The sequence below is a fragment of the Molothrus ater genome, chromosome 7 (assembly GCF_012460135.2).
Source record: "Molothrus ater isolate BHLD 08-10-18 breed brown headed cowbird chromosome 7, BPBGC_Mater_1.1, whole genome shotgun sequence".
Taxonomy (NCBI): domain Eukaryota; kingdom Metazoa; phylum Chordata; class Aves; order Passeriformes; family Icteridae; genus Molothrus; species Molothrus ater.
Window position 1 is genome coordinate 16,864,180 of NC_050484.2, and position 20,785 is coordinate 16,884,964.

At 36.7% G+C, this 20,785-nt stretch overlaps 1 protein-coding gene across 5 annotated transcripts in view; it reads left to right on the forward strand.

Annotated features, from left to right (window-relative positions):
- The window catches only part of ATF2 (activating transcription factor 2), a 49,209-nt gene extending 34,554 nt beyond the window's left edge, over positions 1-14,655 (forward strand). For all 5 annotated transcript variants that reach the window (XM_036386295.1, XM_036386296.2, XM_036386294.2 and 2 more), the window contains 2 exons: positions 4,694-4,799; positions 12,004-14,655. In XM_036386295.1, the coding sequence (XP_036242188.1) occupies positions 4,694-4,799; positions 12,004-12,230 (333 nt within the window). In that variant the 3' untranslated portion in view covers positions 12,231-14,655. The remainder of the gene's footprint in view (positions 1-4,693; positions 4,800-12,003) is intronic.
- Positions 14,656-20,785: the final 6,130 nt, after the last annotated feature.

A 20,785-nucleotide genomic window follows, 5' to 3' on the forward strand; every position in this document is an offset into this window, starting at 1 on the left:
CAGATCATCATCTTCCTATGAAAACTCACCTCTCCTGCTGTTTGATCAACAGGAATTTGATCAACAGGAAAGTAGGGCGTGTTGAGGTTATTTTTTATCATGTAATCAAAGTTACACTGTATCAGCCATCTTCATGTTCGTGTCTTTAAAAATATTCAGCATCCCAGACCCTGAAATGTAAAAGATTCCTACCTAAGCACACACCGTGAAATGGTTTCCTGTGTTCCAAGAATCATGACACTCTGCAAAAGCATTAGTTAAATTTCTTGCAAATATGTATTCTTCTCACACCTGTTCACAGTCTTTAGACATACTCATTTAATGCACAGCCCTCAATTAAGTCCATTAATTACATAATCATACGTAGCACTGTAGCTTAAATAATCAAAGAAAGGAGTGAAGGAGAATGTAAAAAATCAGTTTTTTAGTGAAAGTAATGTTTGGTATCATGTGACCTGTCTTTCACATATATATGCCAAGTTTTATAACAAAAAAAAAATCACATAAGTCCAATAAACAAAATGTTTACAAGTGTTAATTCAGTAACAGTGAATTCAAGAAAAATTTTCTTACAGTCTACCAAAAGCAAAACTGTTAACTGTAAAGAACAGAAAAACTTGAAAAGAAAATTGGGTATCAGAGAAATAATTACACTGTGCGTTATGTGAAAATATTAATCAATCCTATACTTCCATAATAATAACTTGACACAGCTTATCAGCAGAGTGGGCAGTAATGACCCATGATTATTTACTTTATATTTAATAGAAAATTTAATAAGTTTGGAGTTTTGCCTTAATGCAGGTTTAGTAGTTCATTTTTAGTTTAATGTGTAAGTGGCCTGCCCAGCTGAAATTACCAAGATATCACATTTCCAAAAGCAGGTTCACAGTGAAACACCTGCATTGCATTTCTGCATGTAACAATTCTGACTCCATTCAGTGCTGTTACTGGCTTTCTCATAATGCCTGTGTCAGAGGTTCCCATGGCAGTGGGAAGGGCTTTAAGACTGCAAGCTGGTGACAGTACGTATGAACTGCGAAGAGGTTTACTTGGTTGATTAATTTATTTTTTTCTGTATATTAACTTCTATCAAGTTCTTCTTATAAATGTTTGAAGGTAACTTCATGGTTGTTTTCAAGTTTGCAAATATTTTTCAAATATTTGCTTAAAGGAAAATTTCCATCTATTACATCACCAGTAACATATATAGGTTAGTTAGGCTGCCTTTATTATAGATTCTGCTGTGTAGGTTTTTTTCATGCTTCCAGTATTTTGAAGGTTATTTACTGATTTGATTCTTGAGAACTGTTTTCTATTTATTGTTGACTTGTTTATTGATCTTAAATTTTATTCCTCACCTTGTGTGGCCTCTGCCTTACACAATCCTGCAGGGTATAAGAAGGTGTTGACCATGCTCACAGTGGCCACTGAGCCACATTGCAGAATCAGATGCCAAAGTGCATTACATGTTCTGTATTTGGTCCCTGTTGCTTTAATAATCTTAAAAGGTGAAGCTCTAGAAGAATGGCCTGTCTTCCTCATGAAGTCCCAATGGGTTTTCAGTGAGCAGCAATTGAGTGATGATTTGTACTGATGCTGCAGAAGCTGTTTAGGAAGGCTAAATTTTGAAAGTATGCCCATAAGTAAAGATCCTTTCCCATAGAGGAAGTTGCCCAAAAAGGAAGGAGGAAGAATGCTGTTTAACTCAGCCACAGGCAGTCCCCTATCCCCAGAAGTCACATTTACCTGCCTCTGATGATACTTTGAGTAATAACATATCACAAGTGTTGTCCCACACCGTGCTGGGTAAGGGCTAATGTGTTCCCATGGTCCCACTATTACATTTTGGATACAGGGAAGAATAGGCAGATAAAAAAGAATGTGTCATACACTGTGCCCTCCCTTCATAAGAATGCAGAAGGGAAGGCATCTTTTGAAGGATGGAGTGCGGGTACAAGTCAGTATGCTTTCCTCCGGAAAGCTGCTTTCTCATGCTAGCACATTTTGAAATGCAGGAACATACAAATTCTTCTCAACAGCATGTGAGCTATATTGTATACTTCATTAAAGAGTTGTTGATGCCTGCACTTGGTTCTATCTCACTGATGATGAGAACCTTTCCAATGTGAAAATCTGAAATCATCTTTGTTCGTGCCACCTGTTAAAAATGTTTATTTTATGTGTTTCTTGGTAGCCTGTTTCCCACAGGTTAACCACATATGTAATGACCACCACACATTCACATGTTATGAATGAGATGGAAGGACTTGCTGTTGTCACAAGCAAATATGTTTAAGAATGGGTTCTAAACAGCCCCCTTTACCAGTTAGAAGTGGTTCTTACTGATAATACGTAAATGGCAACCATAGATTGCTTCCTGCAACATTCCCCATCCCTGTGTCCAGCAGACAGAACTCTGTTCTAGTGTCACGAGTGGTGTGTGCATTTTATGTGGTACTGTTGGCGCCAGTGTTGTTGTTATGGAATATACAGCTACCATTGTTCTAGAAATTACCTCAGTCTCTTTTATATAGGAATGCTGATCCATGTTTTTCAAGTTTGCTTTAATAAGATAATGTAAGATAATGTATTGCTTTTTGTATTTATGCTAGCAGTGGTCTTAATATTTTTGATACAGCTGACATTGAGCTATAAACTGTATTATAAAAACTTTTCATAAACATATCATTTTACTTCCACAGATGAACAGCAACTTCATACTTAGATGTGCTGTTTGTATATAAAATTCTTCCTTAAAATGTGGGAGGCATAAGAGAAAATTTCTGCAAACCTTTTCCTGATTGCCAGAGTTCCTTTGAACTGGCAGAACTATATTTCATAGTCTTGGACACTGTTGCTTCTGTAGGTCATCAGGTGCCTCAAAACTACATCAGTGTGGTTTTTTCTGCCCAACCTCTGTCAATTCTGTGCAGCTGCCTGCATATCAAGATTTGTGGCTCCTCAGTAAATAACATGGTGAACTAAGGGCAGACAGAGCTGGAGGCAGTAGTCCTGTGCTTTCTTAACAGCCTAAGGTTTCAGGACATGTAGTGCCAGCTGGTAGAGAATTTGTGGAGCTTTTGGTTGGGTTTCTATCATTTCAAACCTTTTTGTTTGCCGTCACATTTTTCTTTCATTACAAGTGTCTGTGGAGTCACATTTTTGGCATCTTCCAGCTTTTGCTTTTAGTAAAAAGTTTCTAAAGGGTATTCTACGCATAAAAGGACTGAATAGAAAAGGAGACCCTAAGAGGATTTTGCAGGTATAAAGGCTTAAAATTTGTTCTTCTAAATGGAGAGAGAGGGAACACAAGAGAGGAGCTTTTCTTTGAACAGTCTGATATTTTAGTTACTTAGTGTAATTAAACCTAATAAGTTCTGTTCTGGAAGAATTGTTTTCTTTTGGAATCCTTTAACTTGTAATTCATGTCATCTCTGGCTGCATTGCCTTATTTCTTGCTTGCAAGTAAATAGGTTGACTTTCTTGTAGTTTATTGTGCAGATAATTTCAGATGCCATCTAGTTTCCCTCTGCTGTTTGTTTTTTTCTTTAACTTGCTTCTAAATGCAGAAACATAAACATTTACTAAATAATTATGTCACATGTGTGGTATATTACAATAATATGCAAAGGTTCTTGTATTTGAAGTAACTTCAAGTGTTAATAGAAAAGATTTATATTCAAAATAAAATAACCCATGAAAAACACATATTGTGTCCAGATATGGGTATCACAAAGCATTACAGATAATTTGATTCATAAATATTTTTCTACTCTATAAAAATGGGTCATCAATGTGACATCAAAATGCCACACCATTCTTAATTTGGATTGTCACATGCAATGCAGTTACACAGCACTCCTCATCTCTAGCCACCAAGCTGCTTTCCAGGGAAGGTAAGTATTGCAGCTCTCCAGTTTACAAATGGCCAAGTTGAAGCACAAAGCAGTGAAATGACCTTGCTCAAGGTCATGCAGTAGTGAAAAGGCAGAGTCTGGAAATGAATCCAGGCACTGGATTGTGCAGGTGCTGTCTCTTAGATTGCACTGTGCTTTAGCGACACAAGCTGACGTCTCCGGATTTTGTCATTATTATCAGTGATTCCTTCTGAGACCATGTTTATGTATGGCTGCCAAAATAAAAATCAGTCTGGGGATCAACCAGTATTTGCTAAATTATTTTCCACTATGTAAGATTTTCTTTTTTGAAGTCCAAGTGTAAATAGAGTCACTAAAAAATTATTCTGCATTGGCTTTTTGGATTTTCTTTTCTATTTTCCCTTTTTTTAATGCTGGCCGTGACATTTGTTAAAATCTGTGGAGCTAAATGTAGGTTTACTCTGATTAGAATTCATCACAAAACCTTCCAGAAGAGTCTCACAGTAGCTGGATCATGTGAATGAGACTATATGTAGACTCTGCATCTGCAAACTGAAAAACATATGTTATATTTTTTAAAAAAACCCAAGCATTTCCCAGTAAATGTAACAAAGCTAGCCAAGTTTCAGCTAATATTTGCATTTTCTAAGATAAAATAAATATATATATATTTGCAGTATATACCAAATTGAAATTGCTTGTGTTTCAGCTACCCCTAAATGAACAACTGAAAATCCTATAAAACTTAATGCTTACCTTCAAAACCTGTGTAGTTTGAGCCTGGTAAAGTACATAACTTTCTTCTCCTTTAGAATGAAGTCACCCTGCTGAGAAATGAAGTGGCACAGCTGAAACAGCTTCTTCTGGCTCATAAAGATTGCCCTGTAACCGCCATGCAGAAGAAATCTGGCTATCATAGTGAGTAATGTTCCATTACCTATAGCCTGAGGCCGCATCAATGAAATACTGCCAAAATGAACTGAATGAGCATTAAAATTGAGAAGTGCGGTTCTAATATTATATATATTACATTAAAGATCTTTTTTTTTATATAAGCTTGAAGTTATTGGAAGACAGAAAATATTACATGGTATTTAAAAATATATGTATAAGTCAAAATTGAATTGTTGCATAACATTGAAAGGTTTATGTTGGTTTAATGAATGCATATGATAATTAGCATTTAAGGACTATCAGTTACTGCACCTGCTTTGGAAAATATAATTAGAGTATTAAGAGCACACGATAAACCATTTTTTATACTTTATCATAGCCTAATACAGTGAAAGGTTCTTGTGGGTGTTTTTCCTTCATTGTAATGAGATTTCAGTAGAAGAACTATAACAGCTGTCCTCATTTACCATAACATCCAGGATCAGTCAAGCCATTAAAATAATCAGATGCAGGTTCATGGCTCCTACTGTACAATGTCTTCTAGTTTGCTTTGATATCTACATTAAATTACTTCTTTTATATAGAGAGGGTAGTTTTGAAGACAGTTCTAGTATTGAGGAGAATACTGACACTGTCAATACCAATATTTTCTAATCCATATTTTTATTTTAAGTTGTTCTATTTACTTTTCATCCTTCCAGCATTTTAAAGGTTAATTATGCTTTCCTGACTTGTAGCTTCCTTTTTGGCTGTGATACACAGTGCCAGAACCAGCTGCTGCTGCTGTAGAATAAATGGCCAATTTTGTCCATTGTACACAAATTTGTTACAAATAACTGAGCTGGGAATGCATTAGGCAACATTCATAATATATAACCCACAGCTTTCGTTTTTATGATTTAGTGATATTTCAAGATATTTGTAAATGTGAAGATTGTTTCTGCCATATGTAGCCACTTCATTTTAATTTGCCAGTGTCAGTAATTCAGGAGAATAAAGGAACATTTTGTACTGCATGCAAACAGATCCTCAGGTGCTTGCGATAAAACTTAATAGCCACCATCTTTACTTGTAGTCATTGTAAGCAATTTCATCAGAATGGGCAATATTTTTTAATTTAAAAGATTCAGGAGATTTAGCAACTCTGTATTGCCATATATATTTAGAATACTGATTTTGTCAGTTTTGAGCTTATAAATCTTGGTCCTTTGATCTCCAGTCATTTTGACAAGACAGAAAATAGCATCTTGGACTAAATTGGAACAGTATAGAAATACATTTGGGATTTATATTAACAATGATTGCTGCAGGGATGAGGCCATTATGGCTCCCATCTGACAGAGCAACATAATTTCATACAGAAGCTACTAGGGGGATGGCATTATGCATGCAAGGTTTTTAACAAAAAAAAAAAACTCCACACAAAAAACAAACCATAGGTTTCTTAAATTTTGATGTTTTGAGGATTCATGTTCCTGAATTGGGATGTAAAATATTTCATCGTAAGTCATAAACTGTCAAAGTGATTCCATGCCAAGGATTTCTTTGTTGAAGGATTAGTGAATGGCCTGTCTAGTAGTGCTTGTTTTCAGCCCTCAGTAAAGGACTATGCATCTGATTCAGTAAAGAATACAAAATGAATCAGACCTAAAATACTAATCAGTGGCAAAAGCCTACATTTTAGAGGAAAATAGTATTACACAAGGAAATTAGAAGCATAGCTCAGTTTCTTGGAAAGTCTGTTGAAAGTAAAAGCTTAACATGAATGATAGTTGTAATGCCATTCCTCTGAAAGGATTTTGTCACATTATCTCTGCATGAATATTGTAAGGAAAGTATGTTGGCTAAGTGACATATCCACAGTACAGTTTATGAGAGAAAAAAATTGTTTCAGTCAATGTGTTCATGAAAATGGTATTCCTATAAAGTGTATTTAAATAAACATACTCCATTCATCAAATAATCAAAGTGGAATTGCTTCAAAAATGTAGTGAGTGGTTTAACAGTCTTGTCTCTGGAAGAAATTGAAGACCCCAGCTTAAAGAACTCCTGCAGTGCTGACTACTGTGCACTGCATAGACCACATTTTAACAGCCAAGTCCACAATTTGATGGCTTTTCATGCATTATGCCCTTAAATAGGAACAAATAATCGATCACTTGGCCTTTACTTTTACATATTTTTAAATCTTTTGTATTTCCCAAACACATTTTTTTCTCAGGCCAAGTGAAAAGCACGACAGTGCACATAGCCCTTTCTTCTAAAATTGTTTTTGGGATCACGTTTTCCTTATTTCAAAGTCTTGTGCCTGCTTTAAAAGAAGGTGTCATCAGGACAGAGAAACCAGAAAAATAGATATTTTACTTTGAGTCAGCCAGCTTAAACTTTTTTATTTTACAGAAAAGGATGCTTTTGGTTCTGAGTGCATCTTCAGCTGTGGATTGGGAAAGTGCTCTGTATACAAGATGCCTAGATGCTGTTCATTTATTTTTCGTGTTATCTTTTATACTAGATAATTTCTAAAAGTCTTCTACAATACTCCCTGTATTGTGTTAGGATTTTTCTGGGCTTGTATTAGGACAAAGGTGAAAACTAGTGAGAAGAAAATGTATTGTGGTATTCAGAGTTTGTTTTTTTTTTAAGGGAGAAAGAGTTTTTTAAGATATTTTTCACAAGGACATCTTAATATTCAAGAGCATTTTTTCAAAACAGAGTATAAAAGAAGACAGATAGAGGCTGCAGTGTAGGGGGTGTTGAATGGGGCGGTTTATGTTTTTTCTGTAGCTAGTTTTAAAAAGAAAGATAGAAGGTGACCAACCAATTTCAGACCTTGAATGATTTGAACCTCTCAAACCACTGTGTTTTCCTGCAGCCTGTTTTGGACAGGCACTGCTTCTTCAGTGCCTGCAGGGGATATTCACAAAGGACAACCCCCTGGAAAAAAGCATTGCTAGGCTTAGGTCCCTCTGTAGTCCCTGCATGGCCTGATGAGAATTACCATGAGGCCTCTTTCTTGTTAGTGATTATCAGGGGCTGAAAGGAATTCAGGATCATATCAATGCTTGTGTACTCACTCCTGTTTTGGTGTAGGTCGGTTTTTTCTTCTGAAGACTGAAATCCCTTCCTCTTTGCTTACCTTACTGAAAGCTATTGGTAAGCAAATTGGTAAGCTATTGGTAAGCTATTAGTAAGCTATTGCTTACTGTGGTGGTAACACAGTAGGTAAGAAGCAAATAGCAGCAATGTTTGGCTATTTGAAAAGGGTACTTTTTAGTAGATCCTCAAAAGTCGGTGCCTGATTTGGTGCTCTTTAAATCTTCTTTATAGCCCAATCTAGCCCACATTGCACAGCACAAGCTTACTATAGCACAAAAGTCTGAACATTGAATAAGCTATGTATGGGAAACAAGTGAAATAAGCTTGAGCAATGGAAAAGTGCCTGAGACATGATCTTATTCTCAATTTACATTAGGTTCAAATTGTGCTCCAGTCACGTATTCTAGCTTTCTTGTAGTCTTCAATCTGTTATGTATGCTCATGTGAAGTGCTATACATAGTTTTTGGTCACTGAAGTTTGAAAGGTCTGTCAGTAACATTTTAGGTCTCTTTAGAACATCCCTTTTCTTTCACAGGTGCTATTTCTCAAGACAACTATTAGTGCAGCAAGAGAAGTCCTACACACACACAGACATCAAATAACACATGGCTTTGATTTTTTTTGGTTCTTCTACTAGAATCTGAGAGTCAGATCACTCCACAATTACAAAGCCAATATCTGCCAGCTTCTCAGATCAAAGCAATGGTCTTCTTGCTAATTTGTCAAAGAAACAATAAATCACACCACACTTGGATAAAGCAAATAAATCATTTGCATACATGGAACACAGAGGTATATAGGCTGCATTTTTATTAAAGTCAGCATTAAACAACCCGAAGTCAGTTCCATATCCATAGTGGCTTGCTCCTCATGACACAGCCTGTCTAGGAGCTACGTAGCCTTCAGGAAAGTTCATGTGATACAGTTCTGTAAATTTTCAGCCCTCTAATATACAGCAAACATTATTTCTTTGAATTAATTTCTAATTTGGACTGTGCATTTTCCTTGATGTGAGGCAAAGCAGGGGAAGCCATTAAAAAGCTTAATTTTTTTTTTTTTTTTTTTTTTTAATTGTTAGCTACAGTATGATTCTGTTACATATCAGTCACACTCTTGAAATCACAGTCCTGTGCCTGGCAATTCTTTGGTCAACTAAGAAAAAAAAAGAATCTGTCAGAATTTAAGTATGACTTTTCTGTCTTCTTCTAAAAGCCTTTGTTCTTCATTCCGAGTCTTCAGGCTTAAGAAAACAAGCCATCTCTGTAATAGAATGACTTCTAAATACCTTCTATATTCTATGAGTAGATTTTCTTGTTTGGTTTTAATACTTCAAATTGAGGTGTTTTCAGTTTTTGGCCATTGTTCCTGTAAAGTTAGGACTACATTAGGAAGGACATTGAAAAAAAATTCATATAGCTATTCTTTAGGGTGTCACCTAATTTCTAAATATTGGTCTGTAGTTATTGCAAGGATTTATGCTTCCAGTCCAGTTTATTATCATAAATTAGTGTTAGCTCTATGTTTTATATAATCACCTGTCTGCTGTAGGCTCCCCCTCTCTGCCCCCTGGCATCTGAAAATACCTGAATGATATACTTTTGTGTCTTCAGCACAGCATGTTTGTTTATCTGCTCTATGATATGAACACTGCTCTTGTACATTGGTGGTTATCTCTGTACTCATAACTGTTTCTCACATTGCTTGTAGGATCTTCCAGAACCCATCAAAGTCAGAAAACCAGGCCTTTTTCATGTTCTTTACCACTGTGTGATATTATTACAGACATTTCTTTTGAGTTCAGAAATGTGTTAAGGAAGACAGAACAGTGGAAGACCTTTCTTCTCTGGCTGAAAGATAGGGATGTACTTCAACTTCTTCTTTGTCTCTGGCTCGTAGCATTTAAAACTAACCATTTTTTATTGAGAATGAGGAGGTTTTGGACAACCCAGACATTGGGAATCAGCAAAAGAAGCTGATAGGAAGATTGAGATTCATAGGAGAATAGCAGCAGTTCTGAAGAAGAGGAGCAGGTGTTACAGCAGAGACTGTATTTGATACATGTCATCCCACTTGCTGCCATTTCATTCTGTCTGAGGAAAAAATATGCTACTCTCATAATTAGTAATGGAGTATTTTTCAGCAAGTCGCACTAGGGTTTCTATTTTTAACAAAGTTTGCATGTGTTCCTTCTTGCTTGTTTTACATGAGATCTTGTAGGTCTTGCTGTGGAGGTATGGTAAAGATTCTATCCTGTTGAATACTTCTAACTAAATTGATACTTGTTCGTATTCTTTCTGTTCTTGAATGGGCAAACTCCTAAGGGTCACAAATGCCTTTTGGAAATACCTTGATTTTCTTGCTGTTTGCAGTTATTATGAAACCTTTGGATATGCAGCACTGGTCAGCAGATCTAGTTCTGTGTCACCAGTATCCCTCTCCTTCAGTGTTTGAGCGGTCTGTTCTTTAAAAAGTGCAGGATCTGTAAAACAGTTGGCCTTGTGGATAAGAGCATTCTAACTTCCAAGCTATTACGTTTTACTCTTTGCTCTTTTAGTGGAGTTGTAGGAGAGATTGCCACCTTGCTCCTGTACGCAGTATTTCTGAGAAAAAAAAAAAAAATTCAGCAGTTTCCTTGCCTACCCATCCTTTTTGACCTTACCATTCTTTTCTGGAAGCACTCAGTAATAGAACAGTTGCTCTCAAGCTTTGAAGAGGAGTTTGTTCTTAGTATGCATAGGGCTGCTCAAAGATCTTTATACTGAGGTCTTGACTTGCTAAGTTAGTAAATTTTCTTACCCATAGCTAGCATGTCATATAAACCTCAGTAAAACAGAAACTCTATTTCACTATTGGTTTTTCACGCTTAATGTTCCTTTTAGTTGCTGCTGTTAGCCTGGCTTTTTGTGGAAATGAGGACATGATACCACAGCACTGCTTGTGTCCCCATGTTAGTGTCATCCTTTCCCATTGTTTCTCTGAGACACTTCTGAACTTGTAGGCCAGTCTCAAGCAAATCTGAAAGAGATTGCAAAGACAAGACTAGAGAAGATCAAGCTTTGTCCCATTGCTTTGTCCCAAGCAATAGTTCATGCCTGCTTCTGGCTATGTTTGTATCATGGTAGTCAGTAGTAGTTGAAAAGGGACTTCTAATATGCCACCTGGATACTGGTTTTGGTCTGTTTATAAAACTGCTGTGAAAAGTACTTGCAAACATTAGTAGCACAAAGGGATATAAAAAAGTTACAATAAAATTCAGCATTAGTATTTCTATTTTTGAGTGAAAAACATTAGGATAATTTTCTGTTCTTGGTTTTTTAGTTTTGAACTCAAACTTTTGTTTGGCAGTGTTTGCATAATACCTTGGCTAACTTCTACAGCTCTGGAAAAAAGGATGATTTTAGCATGACTAGAATGTCTGTGCAAGAGGGACATTTTAAGTCATGATAATTTTGGAAATTTTATTTTTGCACAGTGATAATTTTTTTTAATCTGCTTACCCTCTGTCATGGGAAAAAATGATGTAATTCTGTGGCTAATTCACTTTGGTTGTGTGGAGAACACCTGAAATATTCCAAAAATATTTTTAAGCCAGTTTTAACGATTTTAAAACCTATTAAGAGGCATTTGTAAAATTATGGAACTTCATTCTGTTAAAAGAATGGAGGCTGAAAACTCATGTAAGCATTGTCCAGTAAATATAGTGGTGTAAGTAATATTTTTTCAGATATCTTACTCATGATGGCAAATATTTATTACTGAATGTAGAATTATTCTTGTTTGATTACTAAGCAGACACAATAAATAGCATTTTGTAGTCTGTGAATAATGTTTACTGATGTGAACATGCATCATTAGAATTAGGCATAGTACCCACTGGCTGATTTACTAGGCAGGAAATTTTAATCATGGCCTTGAAGATGTGAAAATACTCTGGTTTCCTGAATAGTCCATACTGCAGTCTGGTTTTTCTGCTTACAAAATAGTATTTTCTTTTTAAAAAACGGAAATAAGCTTGTTTTGCAATTTGTGCTGCATTACAGCACGAGTGTTAGCTATTTAGGGGGTGATTGCTGTGGCTGGGAGGAGGTGGTGTGCGTTCCAGCACAGAATAAATGAGTTGTTGTCGTTCAGCTGCAGACAAGGATGACAGCTCGGAGGACATCTCGGTGCCCAGCAGCCCGCACACGGAGGCGATCCAGCACAGCTCCGTCAGCACTTCCAACGGCGTGAGCTCCACGTCCAAGGCGGAGGCGGTGGCCACCTCGGTGCTCACGCAGATGGCGGACCAGAGCACGGAGCCCGTGCTGTCCCAGATCGTCCTGGCGCCTCCCTCCCAGGCCCAGCCCTCGGGAAGTTGATTACAAACTTGGTTGCATCAGTTCCTTAGATACACATCTGTGACTTTAAAGGGAAACCAACAACAGACCAGTCTCCATCTAGGAGAAATTGTAGCTTAAAATTATTCGTTTTTAAAAATCCAACTTAAATTTGGCTTTAACGATTGGCAGGTGGAAATAAGACGGAACACCAGTTCTGGTCTCTTTGCGAAAGACTTTTTTTTTTAAGTATTAGTTTTACTAGTTATTTTTTGTGCTTAATGTGTAAAGTGTGTGTACAGTACAATGTGGTTTATTTCATTTTTAATTTGGTATTATTTTAACAAACATTGGGGTGAATTACTGAAGGTCATCCCCAAGACTGTGATAGGAATATTATGTGACATTTTTATACCAAAGTTCTGCATAGTCCCTATTGACTTTGTAAAGTTAGCAAGGTCATAAAGCACTAGGCAAGAGAAAGACAGTAACAGTAAATTTGCTTTTAGTCTTTTTGCCTTTTTGTTGTTTTGCACATTATGAGAGGAAGAACATTGGAAGAAAAACATTTGGGTTTTTTATGTATAGCATTTTGGTTGGCTTTTAACTGTTGGGGTCTTTAATTTGTTTAATAGGGCCAGTACAGTATATGAGATACAGTACTTATGCACATACCAATCCTAGATGAGGATCATTACTAAATAGATTTGATTTTTTTTTTTAATTGATGTCAGGTGGGTTTTTTTCCCACTCCAACTCTTGATTCTGGTGGGAGGAGAGCTTTAATTCTCCGGTCAGAATAGATATCTATAACCACCCCTTGTTGCTAGGCTGAAACCAGTAAGCATATTGTAAAATACAGAGTTATCACGTATGGAATACTTGTTATTCCAAAGTAGGTTGATATTTTGTGGATTTTTGAGTCGCAGACTAAGGAGTTTACTCATGGTTTTGGATGCCAGAAAAGCCTAAAATCCTTCTTCAGACAACTCGACTTTTTTTTGTCATTGTCTTGTATTTGCAAGCTAACTTGTACTTAATTCTTGTGTAAGCACTGTCATCTTTTAGTAGCAAAAATTTTGATACCTTTCTTGTGGAAAAAAAAAATCAGTATCTACCGTATCTTGGAAACAATGTAATTATAATGTGGTGTGTGTGGTGTGTGTGTGAGAATGGTTCAGTAGTTAATGCCAGCAGTCTTTTGCTTGAATGTTTAAAGATGCCTTCAATGTGATGCTGGCTGATAGGTGATTGCAGTTTTAAAATGTTATTTACTGTGCGAACTTGGATAACTAACATTCCATGATGTAGTTTGTTTCTGATGAGATGATTGTAGGTACACTTTTTCTCATTATCCAATCATCTGTAGGATACTGAGTTTTTTAAATGTGCCATTATCTATTTTGATTCTGTACTCATGTTCAAAATACAGTACAATATTTTACAATAGATTAAGTTGTTTTAAAAAAAGTAGATGTGTGCTTTCAGGTCGGAAAACTTTGTATAATAGCAAAAACAGATGCATAGTAGCAACTGGCAGTAAAGCAGGATTCCATTATGTATATAACAAAGATTTAATGCATTTATAATGGGTTGTGTAGTTCATTTGCTCTTCCTTCTCCACACTATACCATGCGTTTTTTAAGTGTCAGTGCCATCAGATTTCTATTTGGTTCAGTTTTAAATCTAAACATGTAATTGATTCACAGGAAAATATAATTTCTGCAATATATATACAACCATACTGTACTGAAAACTGGACAAAGAAGTATCTAAGTCATATATGTATCATTGCAGGGCTTTAAGCATGAAAATATTAGGGAATTTAAATATTTTGTATTTTAAAACTAAGAAAGTTGTGTTGATAACCTCATGTGTTTAAAAGTCTTACTTTCCCAATTTCAAGATAAAAAGCTGTAACAGTTATTGAACGTTTCCAGGATGGTTAAATACAATGGACCTCTCACGAGAAAGAAATGAATTGCAAAGGCACAAAATGTGAATTCTGCAAGAAAGCTCTACCGTCACTTTTCATTGTAGGTTTGGTGGACTAGATGCGGCCTCATTGATCATACTATAATTTGCCCTCCTAAACACAAAGGCTTTTAAATCATATAAGTGGAGTTTTTTTATAACAAAACTGTTGCGCTTGTAAAATAAGTCTACATAAGTGTATAGGAGATGTGTAAACAGTTAATGAATTTAACAGTGGGGCTGGAAAAAGAACCATTAAAATCTGTGTTCAGCAAATAGAGAAAAGGTATTAGCCGTACTACCATGGATTCCGTTTTGAGACGTTGTCACACTACTTCTGTACTTAGCATTTTGGGTCTTTACATTTGACATGTTTCACAAACTGTACTGTTTTCTTTTATGTGCAGTTTGCATGAGTAAATCATCAAAGAGAATAAAATCTATCTTTAAGTTATGTTCCTATTTTAATGAAATTATAATTGTTCTAAAAGGCCGCACTGTCTTCAGACTTCTTTCTTCATCCTTGCAATTATCAGTGTTTTTCTGGAAGTCATTACTGTAATGTCAAAGTAATGTTATGTAAATGAGAACACGTATGTTTCTTGAGAAAGTAAGGTAAATACCATTGCTCTGCAGCTGAGCTCCAGCAGCTGCTGAGGAACAAGCATTTTATCATTAGTTCCAGGAGCCCAAGGTAATCCACAGATAAATGAGTTCATAAACATACCTTGGTGATCCCAGATGTTGCTCAGCCATTCCTTGTTGCCCTGAGTTCCACAGCAAAAGCACTGTGTGTAATCAGAATTTCCACCTAACTTCCAGTTATTTTAATCTTATTTCAATATACATGAAGCCAGAAATAACAACTGTAATCAAATAAATGGCGCACAGTTGTGTTGTCAAGGGTTCAGAAAAAATCATGCCCTCACACCTGATGTTTAGAATAGTAAAAATGGTTTGGGCTTATTTATGGATGTTGGAAACATGCATGGAATGGCACATTCTTTTACCATTTGAAAAACTCGTGCCGGAGCCCCAGTACGGAGGCCTTGGAGGAAACTCAAGAGTAAAGTTGCCGTGTGTCTGCATTTATTCCATGTATGGACCAAATGAAGTGAAGCTGCACACAACTTCTAACCCAATGAGAAAAATGTGCAAGGCCTCCGTTGCTTCACTATGTTCTTTTCCTGACTATGGGTTGTGCTGGTGACTCCTGGGGAACAAAAGGCTGTGTAACAGGGGTACTCTTGCTGAGGGGAGGAGAACCAGCCCACTTCTTAATGTCTGTGCTGTAAAAAGACTCAGGTTGGTATCTTATTGATTCGGTTTAAATAAGGGATTTTTTCTGTTTGCAATGGTAAGAGTGGCTGGGCCTCTAAAAGGAAGATATTGCACTGAGAGAAGGAGATGACAGAAGTGTGGGATGAACAGTGAGTTCAGCTACCTGAATTACCGGAGTAATTTGCTTAGAGACAGACACAAACATTTTAATTGGTCATCATAAATGATAATGAGGAGAAAGCATAGTGAAATTAAGTGCATCCTAATAAAGTAAGGTATGTTAAATTGCACTGAAGGAAACTTGAGCAATGCTTCTTGACATGATTAATATACTCATGACAATGTGTCTAATGAAGGCTGTTTGCATTTATATGCTGCCTGTTGCTTCCCTCAGTAGAGACATAATTGGAACTGTGCTCATTTACACTGCAGAGCAGTGTAAGATTGGTTTGCAGTAGTCTTTACATCTGTTTTTAACCATTGTATCAAAAGTAACACAGATATGATTTATTTAACTTGTGTTGTGTAACACTGTGTAGGGTTGATTTGGATGATTTTATCATGAAATTTTCAAAGTTTCATAATCTTCAATGGTAAGTCTCCTTTTAATTTTAGGGTTTAATGTGACTCTTTTTTATTTTTCCCCCTTCTTTTATTTTTTCCTTCCTTTATGGAATGTAGGATCATGACCTTTCTTTTTCTTTACTTTCTTCCTCTTCAAAATATTTTTCCTCGTGTGGTGAGCCCCAGAAAGTGCTTATAGTATTCAATGTGGAATTCTTTCTTTTTTCATATTGTTTCCTCCTTGGTTGTGTTAACCCTCTATAGCGAACTTCCACTTGAAGTCAGAAAATTAATTTCTGCACACTTTGTACTTTATCTTCAGCTAAAATAGATATGAGAAGCTTATGTTATCTTGATATTTACATCTTCCTAGCTAAGATACATTATACGATTTATATTTAAGTATGGAAGGACTTTGTAGTGTTACAAAAGATTTCATTATAGATGCTGTGCACAACTAATGAGGGCTTGTTGTATGCTGAGGGTTTCATAACTCTGCAAAGTGCAACCCTCTCCAAATAAGAGTTTTTAACTTCCTAGGTGTGGGGTGAGTTATCATCTAATCACATGTCTGTCAGTAGAACAAGAAGATGCATAAACCTGATCCAATTTCTGTAATTACTGTATTTTAACCCTTGCTCAAAATCTTTATCCCTCTTCTATTACCATTTTCTATAATGATGTGTATTGTTATAACCACTTTTATAATCCTATTCATTTTTTGGGGGAAGAGGAAGTTCTTAGGTTTTTAGATAAACTACCTGTAAATTTATTGGGGGATGAATCGTTAATCAGAAAAGTATTGTGAAATCATTATGCGAGGACAATTATAATTTTTAGTCCATAGGTAAAGAGACCGTAGCTTAAGCTGCATAGACTGACTAGAAATGTTAACAAGCATAGAAGGTACAGAACAGCTTGAAGCAAAGAAGAGGAATCATGCTTCTAGGAACTCTTCTTTGGTTTTAATCCAACAGCAGAAACAGAGCAGGGCAGAGAGTGGGCAGTATTTGTAAGCACCTTGGGCAGCAGGGCCTGGTCATACTCAGTTTACAAATAAGGAGCTAAAAGGAGAGTACTCTGGCTTAGGGAGGACTGTCAGTGCCAGGCTGAGATGAGCTTCAGGAATGAGGCACTGCCAGGAGAGCTTTCAGAGAAACAGGATTGCAGGTAGCCATGTTTTCCTCTCCTCACTCTTGCCTGTGGCTATCTCAGTACACCAAAGTACGAGCATGAGCTATTACACCTCCATTTCACACCATCTGTGCCCCGGTGGATGGAATGTGCTGAAAGCTGCTCTGATGGCTGTGTTTAGCTACCTGAAAGATGAAAGTTAAGGTTATTTTTTCCTCCTGCCTAAAATGTTCCTGCTCTTGTTTTGTCATGAGCTAGTACTGGCACTGTCAGTGAATAGTATTTCCCTCCCTTTAGCTGAATCACTTGTTCTACACCATTAGAGGAGGCAAAAATACTACCTTTGAGAAACAACTGGGCTGCTGCATTTTATTAACTGAATGATTTGAAAAAAACCTCCTAATTTGCTTATGTTTAAAAAGAAAATGGGAAAATATATCTGTCCTACATCTGGGATTCTAATCAAGAGGAAAAGGAGATGAGCAAGGAGAGCACGAGCCCTCTGCCTTAGCAGCAAACAAAATAAACTGCCCTGAATAAATGGAGAAAATGAAACTGAGGGGGGAGACGTCTGCACCAAGAAGGTGCTGCATTTCACTGCTCAGTTATAGGAGCCCTTTCCTCTGACACAAAGATGTGTTCTGTGAAGATCTGTTTCTTCCAAATGTTTACAGTGATGGTAGAAATGTTTTGATCTCACTTGAGGTAAGTAGTATAAACATCCTGTTATTCATAATGCTGTGTTGAGAAAGATACTCTTCAAGGTGATATAATGTATAGCACAGTTATTCTGGCTGTCTGTAAAATGCCAAGAGACTTTATAGTCAACCTGGCTATGATTAGAAAACAAGCAAAAGGCTAATATTTCAGTCTTCTTGCTTTCTGTCCTTTCTTTCAGCAGAATTGCTGTAGAGGGCTAATGATTTTTGCTGAAAAAAATGCATAATCCTTGTAAATACCGAGGAGATGCTGTCTATTTCACTGGATGACATTTTGAGCACTTGCTCATTTTGTTGACTATTTAATGACTCTTAAGCTATTAAGTTTACAATTTATGACTTGAATACATATGTGAATATGCAAAACATTTCTTTATCCTGTATCTAACTATTTACCCAAACTTTTTAGAGTCCTGATTCTAATAGGAGTTTGCTCTTTTCTAAATTATGCAGCACTCTCTTGAATGCTGTGTAGGAAGGTTGCTGGCCCCAGAGCCTTGAGCTCTGTTCCCAGTCACCATACAACCAGAATGCTGTTTCTGAGCTGACTGCAGGCTTGTGTTTATCACAGCACTGTCTTCTTGGGATGGAAACATTATACTGACTGGGATGCTTCCCTTATATTGTAAGTACCAGTTTGTTATATAAATTCTGTACATTTCCTTGTTACAAAGGTCTGGCACAGTTCTTTCAATTCAAGAAAGAAATTCACAATCTTTACCCGCTCTTGTAATTTCATGTCTGGTTTAGGTTTTGTTGTTGCTTTCACATATTGGATAAGGGCACACAGCCCTCCTTCATGGAAATGCACCTTATAATGTGCCAGGCACTCAGACATGTTTTGGAGGGAGCATAAGTCCCACAGGTCTTGTCTGTTGAAGAAAATGTCACCTCTTTGTCAGAGTTAGATTGTTACAAACTTTGACAGATTGAAAACTTTTGGTTTCACATGTCTACTGATATATTCTAGTCCAGTTTATGTTGATGGAGAATAGTACTAAGCTAAATTTAAACTAAAAAAAAGTATATAATCATTAAGGCTATATAAAGCTGTTTAAAGTTTTGCAACACACAAATTCATAAAATAATTGACTTAAAGCAGCTTTTCTACATTACCAACTTCAAAGAAGCTTGTGCCTGTTTTAGAAAGAGGTGAGGATTAATTTTATCTTAGTGAAGTAAGGTTCCTTCCATAATGAGTCTTTTTTAAGCAAGTACAAGTGCAGGATCTGATTTAGCCACTGCTAATGACCATCAATGCTTCTGTCAGTAAACATAATTTAGTCAAAGAAAATTTGAGCAGTGCACAGATTTGCTGTGCATCATCATGTACAGTCTCCTTACTTCCTTACTCCTGCTGCAGAGTGAGGGAAATACTGCTTGGTTTAATCTGACACAGAGGTTTACAAATGCCAAACAATGTCGTATTAAACAATGCCACCTACACGTCACCCCAGGTTGTACGCAGCAGAGCTTCATTGCACCCCCTGGTGTGATACACTGTACCCTGTGGAGATTAAAAATGTAAATCATCACAGCTTGTACAAGCTGAAACTAAAATGAAACACTGAAAAATATAATATTAATATGTGAATGTTATTAAATTATTATTTCAGCTCTCTTCCTGAATGGAAACTCCTTTTTATACTGCAATCTGTTTTAAGGGTTTATCCAAAAATAACACAGGAAATACTGTATATAGTTACTGGAGCAAGGCATTTCTGGCAGATTTCCATGGCATGCTCAAAGTCTGTGACTTGGGCTACATTTGTCTTTCATTTAAAGTGTGGAAGAGATTTTTGGTAAGTGCTGGCAACAGCTCAAACCCCTACCTACTGAGTGGAGGGTTGAAGAGTCTGAAGCTACAGTTAAATAAACAGGATTTATCAATCTGCAAACGAAATGTCTTCTGTTAGTAATGTTTTACTTATACAAGACAATGGATAATAGATTATTAACCAAATGAAGTAAGTAATTTCATTTTGTATTGTTTCCTGCTGTGCTTAACAATCCCAAACCTGTGTCTCGCTGGTTTCTCAGAAACAAAATGCCATCTAGTGGTAACTACTGGATATTTTGAGCAAATGCTTTTTTATATTGACATCAAGTTTTCAATTTTTTTTATCCTGGTATTCTACACTTTACAGCACACTAAGGCTTTGAGAGAAGAAGATAAAGAGTTCAAGGGAAGGTGCAGCTCCCCAAGCTGGGCCAGCAGTGGCAGGGACACCACGCTGCCCAGCTGCTTGGAAGCTCTCTTTCTGCCTCTGCAGCTGGCCTCAGGCAGGTCGGGGAGGTTTCCCTTGCCAAGGGTTGGACAAAATTTCATACCTAGTTGGTAGCCACACCTTACTGTTATTTGATACTAAAAGACAATTTGGCCATTGCTGTATGAGAAAAGCTGAAAGCCACCTCTGCTTCCCTGACTGCTCATCTGTCTCTCCTGCTAGGAGACTTTTCCCTCTGGCTTGTCATTCTCCAGGGAGCTCAGGGGAAGCCATCCCTTCTGCTCTTCTTATGAACTACCAAGGAACTACCAAGGAATGGTATAAGCTTCTCCATGGTATAGTTTGCCTCCTTGACTCCTCAGAGTAGAATATAAACTCTAAAAAAATTAACAAGACTAAAATTTGGCCTCTAGAATAGACTTCTGAAAAAGAAACAGCCATAAACTGGCTTTTAGAGTTGAATTACAGACTTTATTTGTACAGCAAGAATAAATAATAAAAATAAAACCTTATGGTTCTATTTAAATATATTTATAAATGTAAATGGGGCATAGGAGCCTGCATGTGATATGAGCTCACTGATGGAGATAGTCTGGCTTCATACCTGGAGCCAACTGAAGAGAGCTCTGCAGTGTTTCATCTTTCTGTGGGTTTGCATTTCATTGTGACAGGGGTTGTGTTGCTTATGGATCTGCTT